Source organism: Peromyscus californicus, unplaced genomic scaffold (genome assembly GCF_007827085.1).
Source record: "Peromyscus californicus insignis strain IS unplaced genomic scaffold, ASM782708v3 Scaffold_2__1_contigs__length_46816999, whole genome shotgun sequence".
NCBI lineage: Eukaryota > Metazoa > Chordata > Mammalia > Rodentia > Cricetidae > Peromyscus > Peromyscus californicus.
In genome coordinates, this window is record NW_026294540.1 from 656,036 (window position 1) to 679,141 (window position 23,106).

Genomic DNA, 23,106 nt, shown 5'->3' on the forward strand with positions numbered 1-23,106 from the left:
AGTAGGGCCTGTTGGCCAACCCATTGCAAATGGGTTCCCACAGAATCCAGACAGCCAAACTGGGAGTAGACACAGGGCGTATACACATCTGCTTGCATCACCACAGCTCCAAGACATCTCTCTTTGAACCCCGAGATGAAACTGAGGGTCTTTGACCTCACTGGAAACCAGGTTATTTGTGGTAAAGAGCAGGTAGACGAGCTACTAACTTCCAGCAGCCCAGAGGATGGGGGGAGTTCTGTGTCCCCAGGTCACCACTTGGGTACCCCCGCCTCACCCGAGTCTAAACTAAGCATAGCTGGATACAGCAGGACTGCCCCAGTACGAAGTGGGCCCAGTGCTCCTGTGCCGCCGCCACCACCGCCAGGATCCCTGTGAAGTATCCAGGCCCCCCGTCCTGTCCTCCAGTCTGCGGGGAAAGGCAGAGGATTCTAGCAGGCCCCCCTCCCCCTCCCCAGCCCTGCCCAAGACCCAACTGGCCAGACAGACTCCCTTAAAAAACCATTTATTTGAACCCAGGCATGGTGTGAACCCTTGTAACTTCAGCACAGGGGGCACTGAGGCAGGAGGACCACAAGTTACAGGCCAGCCTGGGCTACATAGTGAGATCCTGTCTCAGACACAAAAAGAAAATTCTTAGGAGATGAGGCAACAGTCAGGTCAGCTGAGAGTGAAGAGCTGGGTGCAGAGGTCGTCCTGTCGGCCCAGCAGACCTTTAGTGGGGATGAACTCCAGGGGCACTGACCCAGGTGCCTTCTTCTTCAGGTCCTGCTCAAAGATCTGCAAAGGACACAGTGGCTTTGGGCTGGATGCAGTGATCCCTGTGGCGGGCACCCCAACAGCCTGTGCACGGCCCTCACCTCATATGCAGTAAGTTCCAGGAGTGGCGCAATGCTGACCTCGGGGACAGACAGCACCTGGTTGATGACGCCGGCAGCTTTGGACACCTCAGGGTGGTAGTGCTGCTGGAGGGTCTAGGAGCAGCACACAATGATGTCAACAGGAACTTCACGACATACCAGCAGGACCTTGGGATGGAGCCTGAAGTCCTGAGCCAACGTGGGGTTGCCAGTAACTGAATACCTTGGCACACCCTGGCACGGTGCCCTGTGTGACCAAGATCCCCGGGGGCTGCTAGAGATGTGTCAGTGGAGACTCAGACGCCTTCTAGAATCTGGACAGGAAGGTGACTCACCTGCAGCTCCCACAAGCAGCTCTCCAAGGCATGGCTCCTGGCTGGGTCCTTCTCCACTGGGTCGTAAGGATCAGCATCTAGCTCTACAAACAGGATCAAGACTCCATTAGCCACCTGGCCTTTGGTGTCACAGGAGCCAGATATGATTCTTGCTAGGGTGTGCCACCATGCCTGCTCACCAGGGCCCTGTGGGCGGTGCACCATAACTCGGCAGGCAGGGTGTCTACGCAACAGGTTGCAGATGAAGGGCAGGACCATGAGCAGGGCTTCGGGAGGCGCTGTGAGGGCCAGCCGGGCCAGGCGTTTGGCAAAGGCAGCCACCAGGTAGGCGGGGAGGTGACTGGGAGGACAAGAGGTGAGAAAACAGGTCCCCAACCATCCTTCCACCTTCTCCCCAACCAGAACTACAGCCCCCACAGACCACTGGACACCCCCAACACTCACGAGGAGGAAAGGAAGAGGTCGGCCAAGTGAAAGAAACGGGCTCGGTACTTGACATGAAAGATGGATGGATCCAGGAGGCCATAGAGCTTTTGGTAGAAATCAGGGTATTCCCTGAGGGAGGGACCGAGAGGATACAGGAGGTGAGCTGGTTAAAGGGACAGAACCCCCGGCAACCAAAGCTCCCCTCTCGCACCTCTTCTGCATTAACCTCCCCCAGGTGAGCAATGCAGGCCCTTGAGAGAAACGAGAGAGCAGACCAGTGTGGGACCGTCTGACACTCACAGGTTATGCTTGTGGATTAGGATGAAAAGCCCGTTTAAGGCCAGGAGGCTGATGGCACCGCCTGCAGAAACACGGAGACATGAGGCTACACCTTGCTCACCCTGGGCCTGAGCAGGTAAGGGAAGGATGGGCAGAGCTGCAGGTGGCCAGTCTACAGGGTGACTACCTAAGGCCACATGCAGGAAGGTCATGGAGTTTAGCTCAGGTCTTTCAGGCAGGAGATGGCAGCTGGACCCACGCACAGTGAGCGCCCTTGCCAAATCGCCTAGGTGGAAGTCCTACTCACCCACATCACAGGCACTTGTAAGGAAGTCAATCATGAGGGTGGGCTGAGCCAGGTAGGGCAGGATGGAGTCATGCATAGCCACCAGCACCTTCTTGTAGAGGCTGAGGGGCAGCTGTAGAGATTGTGGCAGTCATGGAGCTATTCCCCTTTCCCCCACCCCCCACCCCCAAACTGGGTGCTTTCACCCACCAGACCCTACCTTGTGCTTGAGGAAGCCAAGCCACATCTCCTGGAAAGCTTTTCTGTGCTCCTGCAATGGGACCAGGCAGCACATGTATCCTGACACACCCCAGCCCTTCCGGCCCTTCTGCAGTCAACTGGGAGCCTCTGACCCGGACAGCCCATGCCAGACTATGATGCCATGTCTCAGTACAAGCAACAGAGGGCACAGGGACTCGGGTCTGAAGCTGGTTACAATGACACATAAGTGGCATCACTTGAGACAGTGGAGTACAGTTATTGCCTATAATCTACCCAGAGAGGAAAAGGCCTTGCCAAGGAAGGTCTCTGAAAGCATCTTACCTTCAAGTGAACGACCTTCCACTTGTCCGATGTCTCTGTAATTACAGCAAAAAGGGGTCACCAACTTGTAAGAGGGGGAGACAGTAGCTTGCCAGGCTGACTGGTCTGGACTCTGTTCAGGAGCCCTCCTATCAGCAGGCAGGCTCCAGTGGGCTTTAACCTGCACAGAACTTACGTGTATGCTTCACATAGAAGTTGGTGAGGAGGTCATGCTCTTTGAGGGGCAGGTTCACGGCAGACAACAACATGAAGGCGTTGTTCCAGAAGGTGAGTGACACCTGTAGGAAGCCTAGCCTGAGCAGCTGTCCAGGCTGCTGCTATCTCCTTGCCTCCCTGAGGTACTAGGACACAGGATGGTGATGGGACCCAGCTGTTTACCTCAGGTTGCTGGCTGGTGGCTCGGGCCACAATGCTTGTGGCCACCTGCATTGTGTGGTACCGGATGTCATCATATTCCAAGTACTCACAGAACTGGGAGATAAGCAGGCTGTGGTCATCCTCGGGTGTGAGCAGGCCTCCTACCACTGCCTGGGGACAGAGTTGGGTGAATGACTTTCTCCCACAGAGTGATCCTAGCATGGCCAAGAAGGGTGTCACAACCCTGCCAAGCTCCACACCACCCGGCTGTCTGCCATTTCCTCTCCAACTCACGAGACAGAGACCAGAAAGCAGTAAGCCCTGCTTAGCTCCCAGGTCAAGACAAGACCGGAACATAATATCCCCCAGCTATCTGTTCAGACAGTTAGCCCGTGGAACCATCTTAGGCTGTGGCCACCACAACCCTCCAGGTCCCACCAGGGCCTCACCCTGAAGAGTGTTCGGGGGAAGAGGTAGTGACTTTCCCACTGGGGCTTCTCCAGGGGCTTTGCTCCTTCCAGCTGCACAAACTTCATGAGTGTCTTGAGGGCCAGCTCCTGGGAAGCAGAGAAGAGTGACCATGATGTCCCCATCCTCCAGATGGCCTGCCAAAGCTCATCTAGCCTGAGGGTCTCTCACAACCAGGCTTAGGCCTGGGCCAAGAAGCAAGAGAGAAAGGAGACCCCAATCTTATCTTGCTCCATGTTCTAAGTATGTGATGATGGTGACAGTGACATGCTCTTGTTAACTTGGGACAGAACTGTTACAATTCTTGTAACAGAATTTGGCCTGAGGTGTGTAGTGGTGTTTGCTCTGCCCATGACCTTGGGCTACAGGGCCTAAAGGAGGTGGTGCTTTCTGCCGTTGTATGTGAACTCTGATAAGGAAAGGGATAGGGGTCACATGGATAGAGAAGAGAGAGGTGGCTCAGTGGTTAAGAGCACTGATTGATGTTCCAGAGGAACCAGGTTCAATTCCCAGGTCGTCCACAGTCCGATCATGCCAGGACCAAAAAAATAATAAATAAAACAAAGGGACCATGTCATGGGCGGAGCAAATACCACTCCAGCAGTGTGCACACAAGGTGGGCTTGCAGGGGGAGGCCACCTAACTGCCCTCTTGTCATGCAGTTTTGGAGACACCACACCAAACATGACAATAAACGAAGCAGATATGGTTGCAGATTCCATGTCTTAAGGGCCAGCTGAATCACACCACAGTGAAACAGCTGTGTGGAAGACAAAAGTCTAGGTAGAAAAGCTTCTCTTAGACAAGGAAACAGATGTTCACATCAACAGCAGCCCTACCTCTGCTTTGTGAAGTACTTTGGAGAGGAGGGGAGAAGCTGGGTCAAGGACTTCAAGACTCACCTTGACCTGGAAGGAGGGATGGGTCAGGAGCTCCTCCAGGCGGTTACAGCAGCTGTGATAGCGGTGTCTCATCCACACTTGGTATTTGTGTGTGGCTCCCTGGGATCCTGACGACAGAGGAGAGCTAACTCCCACTGATGCTCACGTGTGCCAAGCCAGACCAGAGTCCTAAACCCAGCCTCACCTTACCACTGTCTTCCATCCTCACAGCTGTAAACCTGTACCCAAACCAGGCCTTGGAAAAGACAATTTCTGAGCTCTGCCAAGTGGGAGTAGGTATTGAGACACAGTTCCTCTCATTTTGCCTCAGAATCTGGATCTCCCAAGCACTAGGACAGTGACAGTATCAAACTTTGGGAGTGGCACAATTGAAACATGAAGAGGGAAACAAAGCTGCTAAGTATACGACTTCATGTAGACCTGGCAAGTACACAGATCTCCCTTCCTGAACCACAGTGGACTGAGTCCTCCTACACCATATAGTCTGTGACAAGGCCCTGGCTTGGGGTGTTCCTCCTGGTGTTAACAAGGCGTCCCACTGGGGCGGGCTGGTGGAGAGCACCCCAAGACCCTCTAAGTCACTCACCTGCCAGGACCGTGTCCTCGTGTGGCAGCGAGCCCACGAACAGCTCTTCCCGCTCCAGCAGGGTACCGAAGAGTCGGCTGCATGTGCGCACTCCTTCCTGGATCTCCTCAGGGTCCTCGGACTGAGGCGGGAGGCCAGACAGGGTGACGCTGGGCACCGTTGTGACTCCCACTTGCCGCCCCAAGTCCGCCCCCGCCGCTCACCTGAAGCACCGCCAGGATGTCAAACACCGCGTTGGCCTGGCCACGGCTCGTTAGGACCGCTTGCAGTAGACGGCCAAGTTCCCCTCGGGAGCCCGCGGAAGCCGGGTGGCGGTCCATGAGGCTGCTAGCGGCTCCCGGGAACGGATGCCTGCGCCCAGCTTAGTCGCGCCTGTGACGTCACCAGCGCCTGATAGGTCCGCCCCCTGCCCGCGTCATCAAGGGGCGCCGAGGAGCGACAGCGTGTGCGACTATGGCGCTGTTCCATGTTGCGCGCTACGCGGGCCCGGAGGCTTCCGAGCTGGGGGATGCAGAGGCAGAGGCGGGCAGCCGGGCGCGAGTGCTGCTCGAGCGACTGAAGAACCGAGCCCGTGAGCGGCAGCAGCGGGAGCCGAAGCCTGAGTCCGCCGAGGTGGCCGCGGAAGCGGCAGGCAAGCGGCGTCGACGGCCCCGGCGGCGGCGTGGGGTAAGCGGCTCGGTGGTTCAGAGCCCGGAGGCTCCTAGAGCGAAGCGGCAGAAAACGGACAACAGCGCGGTTGCAGGTGGGCTGTGCGTCCGAGATGTGGACGGGGCGTGGAGGCTTTTCCTGGGTGCGTTGCGGGGTTGATGTTCCCTACACTGTGATGTGTCGCTCAGGGAGAGGCGAGGAGGCGCCTGGGGAGCTCAATGCCGGCGCAGAGGACTCAGATGAGAGGCCCCCAGAGCAGGCCCCAAGATCCCGGGCTCCAGGCCCGGTGCTGGGGGACTTTGCAAGGAGGAAGACACCGAAGGTGAGTCTGGCCGTCCGCCTGCTACTCATCAGACTTATCGGGGAGGTTTTTTTTGTATGTTTGTGGGTCTTGTTTTGTTTGTTTCTGCCATTACGTGACTCCTAACTACAGAATAGCGGGAGAATTCCTGGGGGTATGTGTGGACGGACGCTCTTGAAACTGAAATCCAGAGTCATGTAAGAGCTATTGGGATAAGCCCTATGGTGTGCCTGGCGGCCCCACGTAGACAGCATCATTTCTGGGTGCAGGGAGGCAGTTGCTGGCCTGGGTGTCTTGTCCGAAGGCTGCAAGAATGGGTGGTGGTGAAGGGTTGAGGAGAGACTAAGTCAGCTCTTGCATCAGGGTTGACTGCTCCATTGTGCGTGTTGTTTCCTTTCTCAGCTCCCCTTGCTGGCCCTAAAATAGGAGTCAGGGTGGCTTGAGGAAACCTGTCCTGCTAATATGCTCTTCACCCTGTTAACGTACCCTTTTCCAGCACTTGCTCTCTCACCAGATGCCTCTCCAGAAGCTGCTGTTAGGGTCTCTCCTGTAGTTCCAGGTTCCTGATGTTGCTCCACGAGCCTGGAGGGCTCTGAGGAACTCCTGTGGTTTTTCTCTCTCTTTTTTTTTTAAAGATTTATTTATTTATTATGTATACAGTGTTCTGTCTGCGTGCCAGATCTCATTACAGATGGTTATGAGCCACCATGTGGTTGCTGGGAATTGAACTCAGGACCTCTGGAAGAGCAACAAGTGCTCTTAACCACTGAGCCATCTCGCCAGCCCCGGTTTTTCTCTTTTTTTAGGTGCAGCCTTTCCTGCCGGCATGGCTGGCAGAGCCAAGCTGTGTCAAGAAGAGTGTCACTGAGGATCTTACTCCTATCGAGGACATCCCTGAGGTTCACCCTGACTTGCAGAAACAGCTGAGGGCTAATGGCATCTCTTCCTACTTTCCAGGTACTGCAGCCCTGAGCAGATGATGGGGTGAATTCCTCGAGGCAGCCATCCCTGGGCTGTCAGAGCTCTGGTATAAGAGCTGTGGTTTAGTGGCCCCTACTGCACATCAGATCAGTGAACTTCTGCTCAGGTTCCTAATGATTAGCTTAGGTCTTAAACAGTCCTGTTGCCATCTTTGACTAGGACTCCTGGGTGAAGTATATTCTGGCATAGAATTGACCTGCTCCTTTCCTTCCTTCATTCCAGTCCAGGCAGCTGTGATTCCTGCCCTCCTGGAGAGTGCAGACAGTGGGTTTCTGGTAGGCAGAGGTGGCTACCAACCTAGCGACCTCTGTGTTTCTGCCCCAACGGGCAGCGGGAAAACACTAGCCTTTGTCATCCCTGTGGTACAAGTGAGTATAAGAGTACAGGTTTCTAGCTAGAGCTGTTACCACAGCGCGGGTCCTGGTAGCACAGATGACCTCTGTCCCTGCAGGCCCTGTTGCATCGAGTGGTCTGCCACATCCGTGCATTGGTTGTGCTTCCCACTAAGGAGCTGGCCCAACAGGTATGACGGCCCTGCATCCAGAACTCTGTTTCCCCAGTCTTAGTTACCCTGCTGGATGTATGTGGTACTTACCCCTAGACCACCTGTATTAAATTCAAGAGTTTTCACTGTAGCAGGGGCCACCATCTATCTTAGGCCAGTGACAGATTCCTTTTGCAGGTGAGCAAAGTATTCAACATCTACACGGACACCACACCTCTGCGGGTTGCTTTGGTGACGGGACAGAAGTCACTGGCCAAGGAGCAGGAGAGCCTTGTCCAGAAGACGTAGGTGTGCCAGGTGGTGGCTCTTCAGGAGGTCCTTCCCCAGCCCAGTTGGTGTCCTTTGGCTGGGGTGGGGTTGGTGCTTTACATGTGAGGCGTTTCCTTTCTTTGAGTCTTTCTGGTTTGTAGAGTAGATGGTTACCGTTGCCTGGCTGACATTGTGGTGGCCACACCTGGCCGCCTGGTGGACCACATTGACCAGACCCCAGGATTCAGCCTCCAGCAGCTCCGATTCCTGGTAGGCCACCTTCTCTGGACACCAGGGCTCCTGAGCTGGGGTGATCTCAGCAAAGAGTCTTCAGTTGGCCTTTGCTCCCTGTCTCCTGTAGATCATCGATGAGGCTGACCGGATGATAGACAGCATGCACCAGTCCTGGCTGCCCCGAGTGGTGGCAGCAGCCTTCTACAGTGAAGGCCCCTCAGGCTCCTGTGCCCTGCTCCAGAGGACACAGCCCCAGGCTGTGACTGCTGCCAGGTACCCTGCTGGTCCCTTTCTCAGGTCCCCTTGCTGGGCCTAAAATAGGAGTCATAATACGCCCTTCACCCTGCTGATGTGCTCGTCATTTTCCAGCACTTGCTCTCCCCAGATGCCTCTCCAGAAGCTGCTCTTCTCAGCCACACTGACCCAGAACCCTGAGAAGCTGCAGCGGCTTGGCCTCTACCAGCCAAGGCTTTTCTCCACAAGGCTGGGACACATTGGCCCTAAAGACACAGTTGAGGTGGATGGAAACTTGGAGGGGAAGTACGCCTTCCCCGTGGGGCTCACGGTGAGCAAGTAGGGCATGTGGGGCAGGTTGGCGGCTAGGCCCAGGGCTTGTGGCTAGCCCTGCTGTCCGTTTCCCACAGCACCACTATGTGCCCTGTCGACTCAGCTTGAAGCCACTCCTTGTCTTACACCTTGTCCTTGGGATGAACTTCTCAAGGGCCCTTTGCTTCACTAACTCCCGAGAGAATTCCCACAGGTGAGTTGGACCAAGGTGGGTGTAGCCAATACAGACTAGACCTTGGCACCATCTGGCTTGTTTCTTCCCAACCTAGGCTCTTCCTGTTAGCACAAGCTTTTGGGGGTGTGAGCGTGGCTGAATTCTCCTCCCGCTATGGGCCTGGCCAAAGGAAGAAAATCTTGAAGCAGTTTGAACAGGGAAAGATCCAGCTGTGAGTACCTGGAGAACAAACAGGACCTGACTATGTAGAGTTGGGGTGTTATTGGGCCCCTCTAGTTCCTGATAGTTGGTTCCCGAGAGGCTTGGAACTAACCCTGTGTCTCGTCAGCCTTATCAGCACAGATGCTACTGCTCGAGGCATTGACGTGCAGGGTGTGGAGCTGGTAATCAACTACGATGCCCCCCAGTACCTGAGGACCTATGTGCATAGGTAAGGTTAGTCAGCTTATGAGCTCTTGGTCATGATATGTGGGATCACCTTGCATAGTGGTTTGTGTGCAGTGTGGCCAAGAGAACAGCTGTCCTGTTAGGTCTCCAGGGCCACTGTCAAAACACACTCATGCTTGGTTTCAGGGTTGGCAGAACAGCCCGAGCTGGAAAAACAGGACAGGCCTTCACACTTCTCTTGAAAGTGCAGGTAAGACCATGTAGTTCTCAGCAGATGTCGTGGGTAGATCCATGCTGCTGCAGATGCACTTGGTCCTGACCCTTTCCCATGGAAACCCTTCCCTCTAGGAAAGGAAGTTCCTCCAGATGGTGTCAGAAGCTGGGGTGCCTGAGCTGGCACGTCATGAGATCCCCAGGGAGCTCCTGCAGCCACTAGTTGCTCGTTACGAGACAGCCTTGTCTCAGCTGGAGAAGACTGTCAAGGTGAGTGCTTTTGGGCCCAGGTGGGGTTTTTGCAAGTCCAGCCTCTACTCTGGTAATGTCGTCACACACTCTAGGAAAGGGAGGCAAGCAGGAAGCAGCCTGATGCCATGTGAAAGGCCTCCTGAGCACGGCACCTATCGTCTCCCGGTTGTAGGGCAAGGGACCTGCAGACAGCAGGTAAGGGTGCAGCAGTGCAGAGCTCCCTTTCTCCCTAGGAAGAGCAGAAGCTGAAGGCGGCCTAGATGGGAACAAGCGCCTGAAGGGAGCGTCCTGCTGAAATGAACATTGTGTGTAAGCAGAAGATACAGTTCCTTGGGGTTCCAGCGGAAACCCTTCCCCCACAAGCACCATGGTCATCTTGGGCCAGGCAGCCTAGATAGTGGCTTAGTCCTGAAAAGTAACAGCCCTTGGTTTGTACTGCTGGCGTCCAACTGGTCTTTGGAAATAAGCTCAGGTAAAGCCGAAGGGTGCCTTCAGGAGCATGATGAAAAACTAAGGTCAGCATTACAGTGACTGCAGATTAAAGTGCTCCTAGCTTTAGCATCTCATGTCTACAGAAAGAGTATGGTGAGCCTGTCCCAGACAAGTCATTAGAGTCCAGGAATAGGTTGGTGGCAGCCTTGAAGATGTTTCTGTGACTACTAGTCTTCAAGATGGTTTTATAATTAGCTACCATCCAAGTATAAAGTAAACTTAAATGGGGGCTGGAGAGTTGGCTCAGAGGTTAAGAGCACTGACTTCCAGAGGTCCTGAGTTCAATTCCCAGCAACCACATGGTGGCTCACAACCACCTGTAATGAGATCTGGTGTCATCTTCTAGCCTGCAGGTACACATGCAGGCAGAATTTTGTGTACATAATAAATAAATAAATCTTAAAAAAAAAAAAGAAGTAAACTTAAATGATGGGAGAGTCCTTGTCTGAACATAGTCAAGGAGACTTAGTACTTATCTGTGCTCATAGGAAGGCCTGTTTTTGAAAAAATAAATAAAAAAACATTAAAAAAGATAAAACTTTTTATTTATGTTGAGAAAAAAATAAGTGGATAACTTTAACCCATGCAAATTCTCTGATAGCTTCAACACAGGAACCACTGAGCTATCCCTCTAACTCAGGAGACCTAGGCTAGCCCAAGAAAGTAACACAGGCCACAGGTGCCATCTTCAGGCCCTTCCTGACTCTAGGAACTTGGATATGGGAGAGCCTCCCACCATTCTGCCCCAGCCTTTTTTTTTTTTTTTTTAATTTCACATATATGAATGTTTACCTGCATGTATGCCTGTGTACAACATGTGTGCCTAGTGCCTGAAGAGGCCAGAAGTGTGTGTCAGATCTCCTAGAACTAGAGCTACAGACAGTTGTGAGCTGCTGTGTGGATGCTGGGAACTGGACACAGATCCTCTGCAAGAGTATTAAGTGTTCTTTTTTCTGTTTTATTTTTTTCGAGACAGGGTTTCTCTGTGTAACAGTCCTGGCTGTCCTGGAACTCACTTTGTAGACCAGGCTGGCCTTGAACTCAGAGATCTATGTGTACCACCACACCAGGCTGCATTAAGTGTTCTTAACCACTGAGCCATCTCCCTAGCCCCTACCCAAGTCCTTTTTTAATCTGGATCTACCACAGCCCTGACTTCCCTTGCTTGTACCAGGCTGTGTCCCTTGTTCCCGTTTTTGCCTCCTCCCTGTAACCATCCAGATTGTTCATTGCCCTAAACCCAAGCTAACATCACTTTTTTTCTCACAGGATCTGATTCTTTCCCTATACCCAGAGATCCTCCTGAATACTGTCTGTCAGGAGTGAGTTTAGTGAGGTCATATGCTGGCTTTTAGGTGCCTGGGTAGCTGGGTGGGTGTTCACCTGACTTTTTCAGTAACTTTAATAAGATTGCTGACATTTAAAGTGCCTGAAGGTCATAGTTTCAATGACTAGTTCATGTATATTGGGCCCAGGGAATGATTTTCAAAGGCATGTTTAATTAGAAATGCCTGTTTTCTAACAAACTTTTTTTTAAAAAAAATTTTATTTTATGATTAGTTTAATTTTACATATCAGCTACGGATTCCCCTGTCTTCCCTCCTCCCACCCCCTATCCCCACCTCCTCTAAGGCAAGGTCTCCCCTGGGGAGTCAGTCCAGCCTGGTAGACTCAGCTGAGGCAGGTCCAGTCCCCTCCTCCCTACACCAAGACTGAGCAAAGTGTCTCGGCATAGGCCCTAGGTTCCAAAAAGCCAGCTCCTACACCAAGGACAGGTCCCGGTTCCACTGCCTGGGGGCCTCCTAAATAGTTCAAGCTAATCAACTGTCTCACTTACCTGAGGGCCTGGTCCAGTTCCATGGCGGCTCCTCAGCTATTGGTTCATAGTTCATGTGCTTCCACTAGTTTGGCTATTTGTCCCTGTGCTTCCTCCAATCATGGTCTCAATATCTCTTGCTCATACAATCCCTCCTCTCTCTCGCCGATTGGACTCCTGGAGCTCCACCTGGGACTTGGCAGTGGATCTCTGCATCCGCTTCCATCAGTCATTGGATGAGAGTTCTATCGTGACAATTAGGGTGTTTGGCCATCCGATCACCAGAGTAGGTCAGCTCAGGCACTCTCTCGACCATTGCCAGTAGTCTATAATGGAGGTATCTTTGTGGATTTCTGGGGACCTCTCTAGCACTCTGCTTCTTCCTATTACCATGTGGTCTTCATCATGGTATCTCTTTCCTTGTTCTCCTACTCTGTTCTTGATCCAGCTGGGACCTCCCACCCCGCTAAGCTCTCTTGCCCTCCATTACCCTTGCCCTCCATTACCCACCCCCCCTTACCCCCAGTTTGCGTATGTAGATCTCATCCATTTCTCTGTCGCTGGGCGATCCCTGTGTCTTTCTTAGGGTCCTCTTTTCTAGGTAGCCTCCCTAGAGTTGAGTAGCAGTCTAGTCATCCTTTGTTTTACATCTAGTATCCACCTGTGAGTGAGTACATACCATGTTTGTCTTTCTGAGTCAGGGTTACCTCACTCTGTAGCCAGATGGAATGCAGGGTTGAGACTTGCTTTGTATACTCATATATGGTTGACTTTGGAGAAAGTTCTATAGGCTGCTGAGAAGAAAATGTATTCTTTATAGTGTTTGGGTAGACTGTTAGATGCATTTGTTTTATATGTTTGTTTTTGTGATGGGACCTAAGCATCAGGAATAAGGTCATTGGTAGTGTTTTTGATGTGGTTATCTGGTTTGAATGGGTGTTTGGATCTTTGCTTGCTGTTAAGTTACTTCAGCTTGTCAGGTGTGGACCAAGTGAATAGCATTTGGTTGTCAGTTCTTAGGGTGAGTGAGAGATGTAAGTGCAACCTCTGAGCCTAGGAATAAACTTTCAGGCTTAGAAGATTGTTAATGCCAATTTTCAGAAGTTTGCAGGGGCCTTGCTGGGTTCTGTAGGTGGTCGGTCCTTGGGTAGCAGGGGCTCCAGTCACTGTGAAAGTGGACAGTGCTCTGAAGGTGGGTTGCAGGATGCCACACCATCCTCAAGTGAAGGTGAGTGGAGTAGTGGCCAGATACTGTGTGATCGCCATGGTGTCCTGGTGTGTAGGGTGGTAGACTGGCTGGGGGTGTCTGCCTGGAGTTCCATGTCAGACTCCATACAAGGCTGAATAGTGTCGTGGGTAGGATGACTCGATAGGCAGGCCAAATGGGTCTGGGGTCAGAGGCTATACAGCCTTAGGGTTGTGCAGTGGGTGTGGTGACTGATAGGCAAGCAGGTGAGTGGAAGTCTTTTTTTTTTCCATTCCTCCTCTGTGAAAGCCCCTGGCTAGCTTGGTCCCCTTTGCCTCTCTGATGGGGAGTAAGGGTGTGCACCACCACACCTTGCTTGAGGGCCAGCCATGTTTATGGGCAGTGTCAGAAAAGATCACATCTGCTGTCTTGTCACTACACAAGATCAGCACCCAATTGTCACCTGTTGGGCCTGAGTCATTAAGGCTTGTCTGGGTCTGTGCAGGAGCAGGCATCTGGTGAAGGTGGTGGACACACCAGAAGAGGTGGAGACCATGAGACCAGCCAGGTGGAGGGCCACCTGGGGATCTGCCTGAATGAGGCTGGATGTGAGCTGAACCCAAGGCCTTTCAGAAAGATGAGATGTGAGATTCTAAGTAGAAATCAAACACTGTTTTTCTGGTGTCATAATGGAAGGTGCCTTGGAGAGGATTTTATATGGCTGTACACTGGGGGAAAGGCAAGGTCACCTGGTCACTTACAAGGCTGAAAGGAGGCAGTAACAGCCGCTACTGGGACTACTCATAAGCAGCTCCTGCTCATAAGGCCTACTCCCTGGTGCCTGAAGAGGGGCCTCAACTTGCAGTCCTCTTGGCACTGTGAAGCCCTGAAGCAGACACATGGTGGGAAGCCGTGCAGGAACCCAAGTATGGCTTTACAGAGTGGCTTCAAGGCCAAGGAGTTAAAAAGGAAGAAAGCTTTGTTCCTTCTGCAGCTTTGGAGCAATACACATACAGAGCGCCTCTGGTGCAACATTGCTTCTTTTGTTTTCTCACCTTGCAAATGAAAAAACAGAACAAGAAGGGTGTAGAAAGGTCACTTTTATTAGCCTTTGCTTGGTAGGACAGCAGTGTCCTTTTAAAATCCTATTCAAGTACAAATGCTGTGTTTACAAAGTATTTACAATTTCAGTCCTGTTTCTTATATTACAAAAAAAAAACCAACAAAACGAACAGCTATCTGGTTGAAAAATGAAAGAAAGTAACCACCAAAAATGAAGACCTCCCCCACCTATAAATCCACCCAACCACTGGGCTTGGGCACACTGAAGGACGCTGCCACAACATGGAGAAAGGTGAGTGCGACACTGACAAAGGACCCCATTGAGCTCAGTTCTGCCTGAGGACTATAGGGAACAGGAAGTGCTGCTGGGAGCCAGGATCCTCCAAAGGCTCTTCCCCCAACACAGCACACACCAAGCCAAAACACAGTGGGTTTTTGCTTGTAGACCACGTACAGGACAGGTTTATGGATCAGGAAACACGAAACCTCTTCTGGTTTTTCAACACCTAATTGCTACTTTCACCCCAAGTTTCACATTAAGAACTCAAAAGTGAGTTCTGGCTGGGCTTTAGGATGTACTGTCACATTCCTGCCCACACAGCACACAAAAAGTGGGATGAACATGACAGGAAGAGTACTCAAACAATACAACAACTCCTGTCTTCAAGGCTGCAGTGCTGACAGCATAGACTTAACTCCCAGGCCATAAAACAGGCTTCAGCCCTGATGTGGAACATGACCTTCCACTCTGGCAGGTAAGAAGGCACACAAGTCACCTTACAGTGGTAAGAAGAGTGAACATAGGACTGAACGCCATCCTAACCCTTTCTCCTTCAACTGCAGGCCTGTCATTACACTAGCCATGACAGGCACAACCAGGCATCTGTCGAGACATTTAAAATCCATGAAGAGCTGCTGAGGGGTGGTACAACAGATGCCTTCCTAAAAATACTAAGCTCTCCAGACTAGACCAGGACAACAATAAGGGAACAGTAACCTTGGTACCAGCTACATCAGGCTGGCCCACCTGCCATATACATGTATACAGCACCTGAGACTCACACTAGCTTGTCACAAGAATACTGCAAAGGATCCCAGTAGTGTGTCTAAACACAAACTTGGCTATACAGAGATGGTATCGGTCCCAGAGCCTCATTCAAAGGAAAGCCAGTGCCTACTAGGACAAAATGGGTGCTCATAATGCAAGCCAGGACCTCACTGGCATACTGAGAAGGGTAAGAGGACCAGAGTGCAGACTCTGGAAAGAGAAGGGGGGGGGGGGGTCCTCTGATGGTCTACTGTCATCTCTCCTGAAAGAAGACGATGATGCATCTCCCTGAACAGTGGTACCAAAGACCATGAGCTAGAGCCTGCTGTAGGACATGCTGCCCCTACCATGTACTAAGTAGTCTGCACTACAAAAGAAACACTAAAGGGCTTTTTAAAAGACTGGTGTGGACACTACCCAAACAGTGAAACCATCAAAGACTGCAACTGTCGCTTTTTCAGCTAGTCACATACACACAGGAGAAAGTCAAACAACTTTGGCCAACCTAGGCAGCAGATCCCAGAGTCCAAAAACTGTATAGCATTCTGTTAAGACAGCCTTGCCCTACATAGTACCAACCAGTTTGCTTCCTATTGGCATGGAGGCTTGGTGGGTGTCTTCAGCCTCACAGCAGGGACTCGCATCTGCAACTTGGGCTGCTGGCTTGGGCTGTCAGAACTGGCTGGAAGCTGTGCTGGGCTTGGACCACCAGGGGTCTGCAGTGAGGCAGAGGCTGTAGTCACCACCTGCTGCTGGATGAGCTTCTGCTGCACCACCTGGGCTGTTGCAGTCACTGTTGGGATCATCTGCACCTGTTGCCCTGCTGCTGTTGCCTGCGTGAGTGTCACTGTCTGTGGAGAAGCCTGAGCCAAGATGAGAGAGCACAGGTCACCAGAGAACAGCAAGTTCACAGGCAGCTTAGAGTGAAAACCACGTCACCACTTTAACCAAATACTACTGCACCATAAGGAAAGACAAGCCAGAGGGCTCTGGTTCAGAAAGGGGTGTTTTCACTTGCCAGCCTGTCTCCACCTGGATCCCATGCTGCCTCCCCAGATGCTGTGGCCCTGTCTTGTGGAACATAACAAAGGTGCCTGCTGAGAACAGGTTGGGGCACAAGTCTGGTCCTTCCCTGGAGATTTCCCCCTAGTCAGTAAGTCACTTTCCCCAAAAGTAATTCTCTAATCACTAGTATTTTACTCTGAAACAAATTGTGCCCCCCACCATCCCCTAAGTCTCTGTGCACTCTACCTGCTGAGAAGCAGATGCAACCTGCTGGATGCTGGCCACAGGTGTTTGCTGCTGCACAACTTGAGGAAGTTTTGCAACCTTTGACAAAACAAGGCAAGCATAGGATTCAAAATACAATATACATGCACAAACATCTTTCTCTGTTCTTAAGCAAACAAATAATGGCAGGTAACATGGAGAAACAATCTCAAGTATGCCTACCAGGATTCTAGGAGGGTGAAGAGCAACTGACTCACTTTCAGAAGCAATCCATTAATGACTCAAGGATTCACATTTTAACTTTCTTGGGAGTAAACTCTGTTCTTAGTGGCACTGGATAGAGGTTCTGGACAGGCAAGCTCAGTGGACCAGGAGGTCTCACCAGGGCAGAAACTGAGACTTCCCAGTGGTTTCATTCATCATAATTGAGAGCTCATGATCTATAAAGCAAAACTTTCTACCCCTTGTTACTTCCTGCAGATATTTTGTTGCAGAAATCTCTTGCTATTGTCAAATTTAAACGGTGCTGATGCTGTAGCTCACTAATATGGGGCAAGGCTGTCTTAGCATTTGTATAGCATGCATGAAACCCTGGGTTGAATTCTCAGAATCACAGAAGCTACAAAACTTCCATACAGACTGTGGTGTATGGTAGTCCACACCCACAACCCCTAGTACTCTGGAAGCTGAGGTCAGCCTGGGCTACACAGCATGTTCAAAGCTAGCCTGAGCAATAGTGAAACCCTCCTCAAAATAGTTGACTATCTTATAGTCAAATTTCTGTAACCTCAAGCATGCACAAAGGAGACCCTAAAGCCTGTGTAAGCAAGGATCATGAGTCTGGAATTCAAGAGTATGGAAACACTCATATGAATTAATACTTTAAAAAATTTTAACAGCTAAAGCCAGAAGATAGAAATGTAACCACAGGAAAAATTGATAAAAACCTACCTCTACCCAAGGAGCTATTTGCTGGGAAAGAGAAAATGTGGGTTCTTCAATGCAGTGTCACCGTGTATACTAAACACACTCCAGGGCAGACCCCATGCCCAGGGATAGTTTTTAGTATGCTTTTTTGTCTTTTTTTTTTTTTTTTAAGATAGAACATATGCATGAAGTTGGCTTTCTGTCTAGGGATCTGGGAGGAGTTGTGATAGGGGAAAGAATATGATCAAAATATATTGCATGAAGAAATTTTCTTTAAAGTATTATACATTGAAAATACAAAAATGATATAAACATAGCTTTTATAACATAAGTACTACAGAGGGTTTGTTTTAGATAAGAGAACAAGATTCTGTACAATATTACCATTATCTACAGAAACATATTTGTATTTTCTTTCTTGGTTTTTGGAAACAAGAGACTCTCTGTGTGGCCCTGGCTGTCCTGGAACAAACTGTAAACCAGAGATCCACCTGCCTCCAGAGTGCTGGGATTAAAAGTGTGCACTACTGCCGGGCGGTGGTGGCGCACGCCTTTAATCCCAGCACTCGGGAGGCAGAGCCAGGCGGATCTCTGTGAGTTCGAGGCCAGCCTGGTTTCCAAAGCGAGTTCCAGGAAAGGCGCAAAGCTACACAGAGAAACCCTGTCTCGAAAAACCAAAAAAAAAAAAGTGTGCACTACTATGCCTAGCCTATATTTAAAATATTGTGGAGTAGCATTTAAAAATCAATGTTTACCTAAAGAATATAAAGTCTAAATATATTAGTACTTCACAAAAGAAAAAAGAAAATACAGACGATTTGCAAAACACCAGGATTGGCGAGATGGCTCAACAACTGAGAGCTTATGATTCCCAGCACCTATGTGGAAGCTCACAGCTGCTTATAATCTTTGCTACTTGGGAGGCTAAGGCAGGAAGCTCACAAGTTCATGGTCTGCCTGGGTTACACAAGTTCAAAACTGTCTAGCAGCTTAGCAAAACTGTTCCTAAATTAAAATTCTTTTAAAGGACTGGAGATGTGGCTCAGCAGTAGTGCATACTTACATAAAGTTCTGGGTTTAATCCTCACTACCACACTAAATACATCTAACATGATTTATAAGGCCCTTCAGACATACATAACAGAAGATGTATTATCCTGGTAAACTAGAAGCTATGATCATAAACTTAACTCTTTTACTACTGAATCCATGCAGTTCTAACAGTAGTTGGATCGTGGCTATAAACAAACTGACTCCAAAATCACCAACTTTAAAGTACAGAGAGCCAAAACCAGTCAGGTAATCCTAAAGGACAGAGTAGAACATGCCTGCCAGAGACCCGAGTGGTACAGGCATAGACACTAAACAGGATGAAGTGGAGGTAATATAGACATTTTAATAAGCAGCCTTGAAAATAAATAACAGGCATTCACATATGTAGATTTTATCAAGGCCCCTCTTTGGATTAAACACATAAGTGAGAAAGCAAAAATCATAAGGCCACAACCTCTGGAATGGATTTCTTTTTGTTTTATGTATGTGTGCATGTCTGTGCATATTGAATGCTAGTACCACAGAGGCAAGAAAGAAGGCGCTGGGTTCCCTGGAGCTGGAGTTACAGGCAATCATGAGTTAGCCAATGTGGTTACTAGAAGCTGACCTTGGGTCCTCTGCAAGAGCTTAACTGTTAAGCCATCTTCTAGCTTCCAGGCTAGATTTCTTAAGCAAGACTTTAGCCAGAAAGAGACTAGAGATTCCAGTAGCTCATCTAAAGATACCATTAAGTGGAAAGAGAAGCCACACACAAATGTTACCACAGCAACTTATATCTAGACTGTGAAAACTAACCTGGCAGACTACTTAACAGGTATGTCAGAGGAGACATGAAAGTCAATAAACCAGGAAAGGATGGAATCTCATCAATTACCCAAAACACAAGCTAATAAAGTAACCACACACACACACACACACACACACACACACACACACACACACACACACACACACACGAGGTAAGTTGGTATACAGCAGCATGAGTCTGAGACCTCATTTGTGAGACTCCCCTGTGTTCTGGAAGGCTCCATGCCTACTACACAGAAAGGGCCCTACAGAAAAGGTTAGGAGTGGTAGTCACAGTGGATGGGTGCTGGTACTCTTCCTCAGCCTGCAGGACTCAAGGAATTCTTATGTCTCCACAGGCCCTGCCATCTGCACTGAGTTGCACACAGTAGCATACTTACCTGGATTTGTGTCTGTACCTGCTGAGTCCCAGCCAGTTTCTGGGCCTGGGAGATGGGTGTGGTCAGAAATTGGGTCTTAAGGGCTGGCTGGGCAGCATAGGCGACCTTCTGCTGTGGGCCCTGAGCAGTGATCTGTTGAGTGGTTAGCTGAAGAAAAGACAGCAGAGGATCAGAGCCAAGTGAGGACCAGGTTCCTACTCAAACCCTCAGTAGCTGCCAAGAGCCTTCACCATTTGACCCCTTCACAGCACCTTCTAAACAACATAGTCAAGACCATCCCAAGTACTGGCACTGCCCTACTTTTCTGCCATCGGGGTGATGCCACCAGTAAGTACACTAAGTACAGAAGGCAGTGTCCCCAGTCCTGAACCCACAGTCCCAGTGGACTCCACGTGCTGAGCCTGTTCCTGCTTTCCTAATCATTTCTGGTCCCTTCCAGTCTGATAAATCCATACCTGGCATCCAGCTTGAGGCCACACACCCTACCATCATCACTTACATAAGCATTTGTCTCAAAAAGAAAAGAAAACAAGGGACACCGACCACACTAGCACCTCCACCCTGAAGCCAACACTCTTGGGATCCTTGCATCCTAACACAGCCCATTTACTCTGGACCCTCCTCCCCATACCTTCTGTTGGACGGCAGCCTGGCCCTGGGCAACTTGTGGCTGGATGGCCTTCTGCTGCTGCACTGCCTGCTGCTTGAGCTTCAGCAGTTGTTGGACATGGACGGGTTGGGCCACAACAGTCTGCCCTATAACAACACCAAGTCAGTTAGGTCCAGGCAAGGGCTCCCTGCTTATCCAGGTTCTGTTCAGAAAAGAATTGTCCTAAGGTTTTGCAGGCCCTAAATATACAATCAATCAATACATAGATATCTGTCTGTCTCTCGCTCTGAGGTAGAGTTTCTTCTCTGTGTAGCCCTGGCTGTCTGTGAACTCAGGAGATTTGCTTAACTCTGCCTCCCAAGTGCTGGGATTAAAGGTGTGCACCGCCACCACTACCAGCATACATCCTGTTTCTATTTCATAAATGACAAACATATGGGAAATGTCAGAATGTTAATGGTTAAACTGAGGCCAAAACTTGGGACTTGGAAAACTAAGAGAACCTATACTAAGCCCTAGGACAGCATGTGTGAAGCAGGTGATAGGACAGAGTGAGGCAGTGATCTCCACCAGAACACAGGGCCACCTGGGAATTGCATGCAGCAACAAGAAGCTGCAGGAAGGTACCTGCTGTTTTTTGTGGCTGTCCAATTGCCACGCTGATCCCTGCAACGTTCATAGGCAGGGTCGTGACCCCCGGCGAGGAGACCACAGCTGCTGGGACAGATACCACTGGAGGCTTTGCCAAGGCCACCTGAGCAGGCTGGGGCGTCTGAGTTTGCATCTGCCCTTGTGCCTGCAGCTGAGAAGTAGGGACCCGGGTCTAAACAGTGAAAATAACAGGAGAATCCAGAGAAATTCAGACATTGTCTGTCCTTTTCTTTCCTATTTTTTAAAAAACATTTTTTTTTTTTTTTGACCAGAAGTCAAGAGAATGACACAGACCACGTGGAAAGAGGGCAGTGACACTAGAGGACAATCGAGAATCACGAGGCCAGCCCAGACTTGTGCTTGTCACTGACAGACACAGTCAGTGTCTGTGAACACTGGACAGACTGTACAAGACTTCTGGACTCGTCTGCCCTGCTGCCATGTTCTGATGTTCATAAGATTCCAAGCACTCCTCTCTGTTCCTTGTTCTGTGCCACTTACTTTCCATCCTCTGGCTTCCACCACCCTCCCCTCCCAGAGCACTGCCATGACCACCCATCTGAAAACACACCCGAGGCTACCTGATCCTACAGTTTTCCCACACTGCTACCAAGCATTTTTCTCCCTAGATTACATTTTACAAAAGGCAAATGGAAATGAGTCAACTTTTGTATGTATAAGATTATCCAAACACACACATAAACAAAAAGAAACCTAAGAAAGGAAAAGCTATTCACAGCCCTAAAGTGCCCACAGACAGGGGACTGAAACTGACATTCAGCCTGCGAGGCATCTTTTCCATCTGTGCAAAAACACAGCAGTAGAACGAGCACCTCTTCCCTTTACATAGTCAGTTTCAGAGTTGCGTGATGAAAGGTTAACCTTCACTGTCAATCTGACTGGCTTTAGAACTGCCCAGGAGACAACCCTCTGGGAAAGTCTGTAAGGAGGTTGCAGAGCAGAGGGGAGGACCCACCCTGAATGTGGACTGGGAGCCCAGACTCAACAACAGGTAAACGGAGCAGTGAAGCCTGGAGAGCACCACCATCTGTCTCCCTGCTTCCTGAGTGCAGAGGCAATGCCACCTGTCTCCTTTTCCACACTGCCACAACTTCCCCGCCATGATAAACAAAAGTAATCCAGCTGCTAACCCACCCTTCAGGTCCATTTAGTGAACATTTAGTCATTTGATCTCCTCATTATCACTGACAAAAGCTTTGTAACTGCCCCACTATTTCTATAGGAGACAAGAGCACTATTATAATAACTAGCATGTAAGGTTTGTGGCCTAAATACTAAAATCTACTCTGCAACTGTTCATTAAGCTCCTCCTACGACTACCTGTTACCACTCTCCTGACTCAGTTTTGTAAACACAGGCACAACAGGCTTGTTTTTTAAATAAGTCCTCCTCAGGGTCCCTCTATGGTAGAGGGGGCCTCTCACGAAGACCTACACACAGAGCAGAGCCCAAATACCTGGGACTCCAGTCCTAGGTCAAGCTATAGTTGCCAAGTAAAGGATCTAATTAGCCCTTGTGCCACAGTTCCTTCACTTGTTAAAGGTAGCTCATAATACAAAACACCAGGAGACTGGTACAGAGCTCCTAGGGCAGCACTGGTTGGGCAAGCCCTCCAAGGGTCACCCATCACTGGATGCTGTGACACAGAAGATCCACAGCACATTGACCACAGTGTGTACATCTCCTCAGACACACTATCTTGCTGTTCCTTCCTTCAAATCCTCAACGGTTCTCCCTGCTGCCAAGTGGTCACTAGTGGGCTGGTCATGGAACCTGGGGTGCCTGCAACATACTGCACTGTGTTCTGTGCTCTAGCCATACTGGCACTGCCCCTACCCTTCCACTGCAAAGAACAGGACAGCCAGTGTGCTGTGCCTACCCCTCACTACTCACCTTCTGCTATCCCCAACAATTTTGTCCCTAATAGGCCTAGTGACACTTCCATGGTTCTGAGTAGTGTTAGCACAACTTGCCACAAGTCTAATATTTCACCCTCTGTAAGGATCAAATCTTCTGCTTCACATCTAAGTCTGCCACAAGACCTAACGGCTCCTGAGCAAGCAACAGAAGCCTGACTGAAATGCAGTGATGGTGTCTGTTGAGACGGCTCAGCAACCTGAGTTTACCCTCTGTGACCCATGTAAAGATGGAAGAAGAAAACCAACTCTACAAAGTTGCAACCCACCCCGGGCTTTTAAAAACAAAAACAAAAACACTCTGGGTAAATGCAAAGATGGTACTCTTGGACAATAAGTAAATGAACTGGAAC

At 50.1% G+C, this 23,106-nt stretch overlaps 3 protein-coding genes across 17 annotated transcripts in view; 1 reads left to right on the forward strand and 2 right to left on the reverse strand.

Moving 5' to 3' along the window:
• Nucleotides 1-489: 489 nt before the first annotated feature.
• On the reverse strand, nucleotides 490-5,426 carry Noc4l (nucleolar complex associated 4 homolog). The gene is made up of 15 exons (XM_052754898.1): nucleotides 5,246-5,426; nucleotides 5,043-5,163; nucleotides 4,457-4,563; nucleotides 3,536-3,643; nucleotides 3,108-3,257; nucleotides 2,905-3,007; nucleotides 2,730-2,764; nucleotides 2,407-2,457; nucleotides 2,208-2,319; nucleotides 1,922-1,982; nucleotides 1,640-1,750; nucleotides 1,375-1,535; nucleotides 1,196-1,278; nucleotides 861-974; nucleotides 490-780 (listed from the first exon to the last, which is right to left on the reverse strand). Exons 1-15 carry the CDS (start codon nucleotides 5,360-5,362, stop codon nucleotides 661-663), a joined length of 1,554 nt encoding a protein of 517 aa, XP_052610858.1. The 5' UTR covers nucleotides 5,363-5,426; the 3' UTR covers nucleotides 490-660.
• A 40-nt stretch (nucleotides 5,427-5,466) lies between these two features.
• Ddx51 (DEAD-box helicase 51) lies at nucleotides 5,467-23,100 on the forward strand. 3 transcript variants are annotated; one of them, XM_052754896.1, is made up of 15 exons: nucleotides 5,467-5,784; nucleotides 5,879-6,012; nucleotides 6,798-6,948; nucleotides 7,195-7,340; nucleotides 7,424-7,495; nucleotides 7,655-7,761; nucleotides 7,888-7,996; nucleotides 8,088-8,233; nucleotides 8,330-8,525; nucleotides 8,605-8,720; nucleotides 8,797-8,913; nucleotides 9,031-9,132; nucleotides 9,276-9,339; nucleotides 9,438-9,572; nucleotides 21,089-23,100. In XM_052754896.1, the coding sequence occupies exons 1-15, from the start codon at nucleotides 5,496-5,498 to the stop codon at nucleotides 21,101-21,103; spliced, it is 1,899 nt and encodes a 632-aa protein (XP_052610856.1). In that variant the 5' UTR covers nucleotides 5,467-5,495; the 3' UTR covers nucleotides 21,104-23,100. The 3 variants fall into 3 exon arrangements, with proteins under 3 accessions (XP_052610856.1, XP_052610855.1, XP_052610854.1); XM_052754895.1 differs by lacking the exon at nucleotides 21,089-23,100 and adding an exon at nucleotides 9,788-10,511; XM_052754894.1 differs by lacking the exon at nucleotides 21,089-23,100 and adding an exon at nucleotides 9,647-9,765.
• Ep400 (E1A binding protein p400) overlaps nucleotides 14,134-23,106 on the reverse strand; it is a 109,537-nt gene continuing 100,564 nt past the window's right edge. For 11 of the 13 annotated variants that reach the window (XM_052754892.1, XM_052754889.1, XM_052754891.1 and 8 more), the window contains 5 exons: nucleotides 20,793-20,988; nucleotides 20,187-20,311; nucleotides 19,556-19,702; nucleotides 16,410-16,487; nucleotides 14,134-16,021 (listed from right to left, as the gene is read on the reverse strand). In XM_052754892.1, the coding sequence (XP_052610852.1) occupies nucleotides 15,749-16,021; nucleotides 16,410-16,487; nucleotides 19,556-19,702; nucleotides 20,187-20,311; nucleotides 20,793-20,988 (819 nt within the window). In that variant the 3' untranslated portion in view covers nucleotides 14,134-15,748. The remainder of the gene's footprint in view (nucleotides 16,022-16,409; nucleotides 16,488-19,555; nucleotides 19,703-20,186; nucleotides 20,312-20,792; nucleotides 20,989-23,106) is intronic. The other 2 variants (XM_052754883.1, XM_052754882.1) reach the window with 2 other exon arrangements.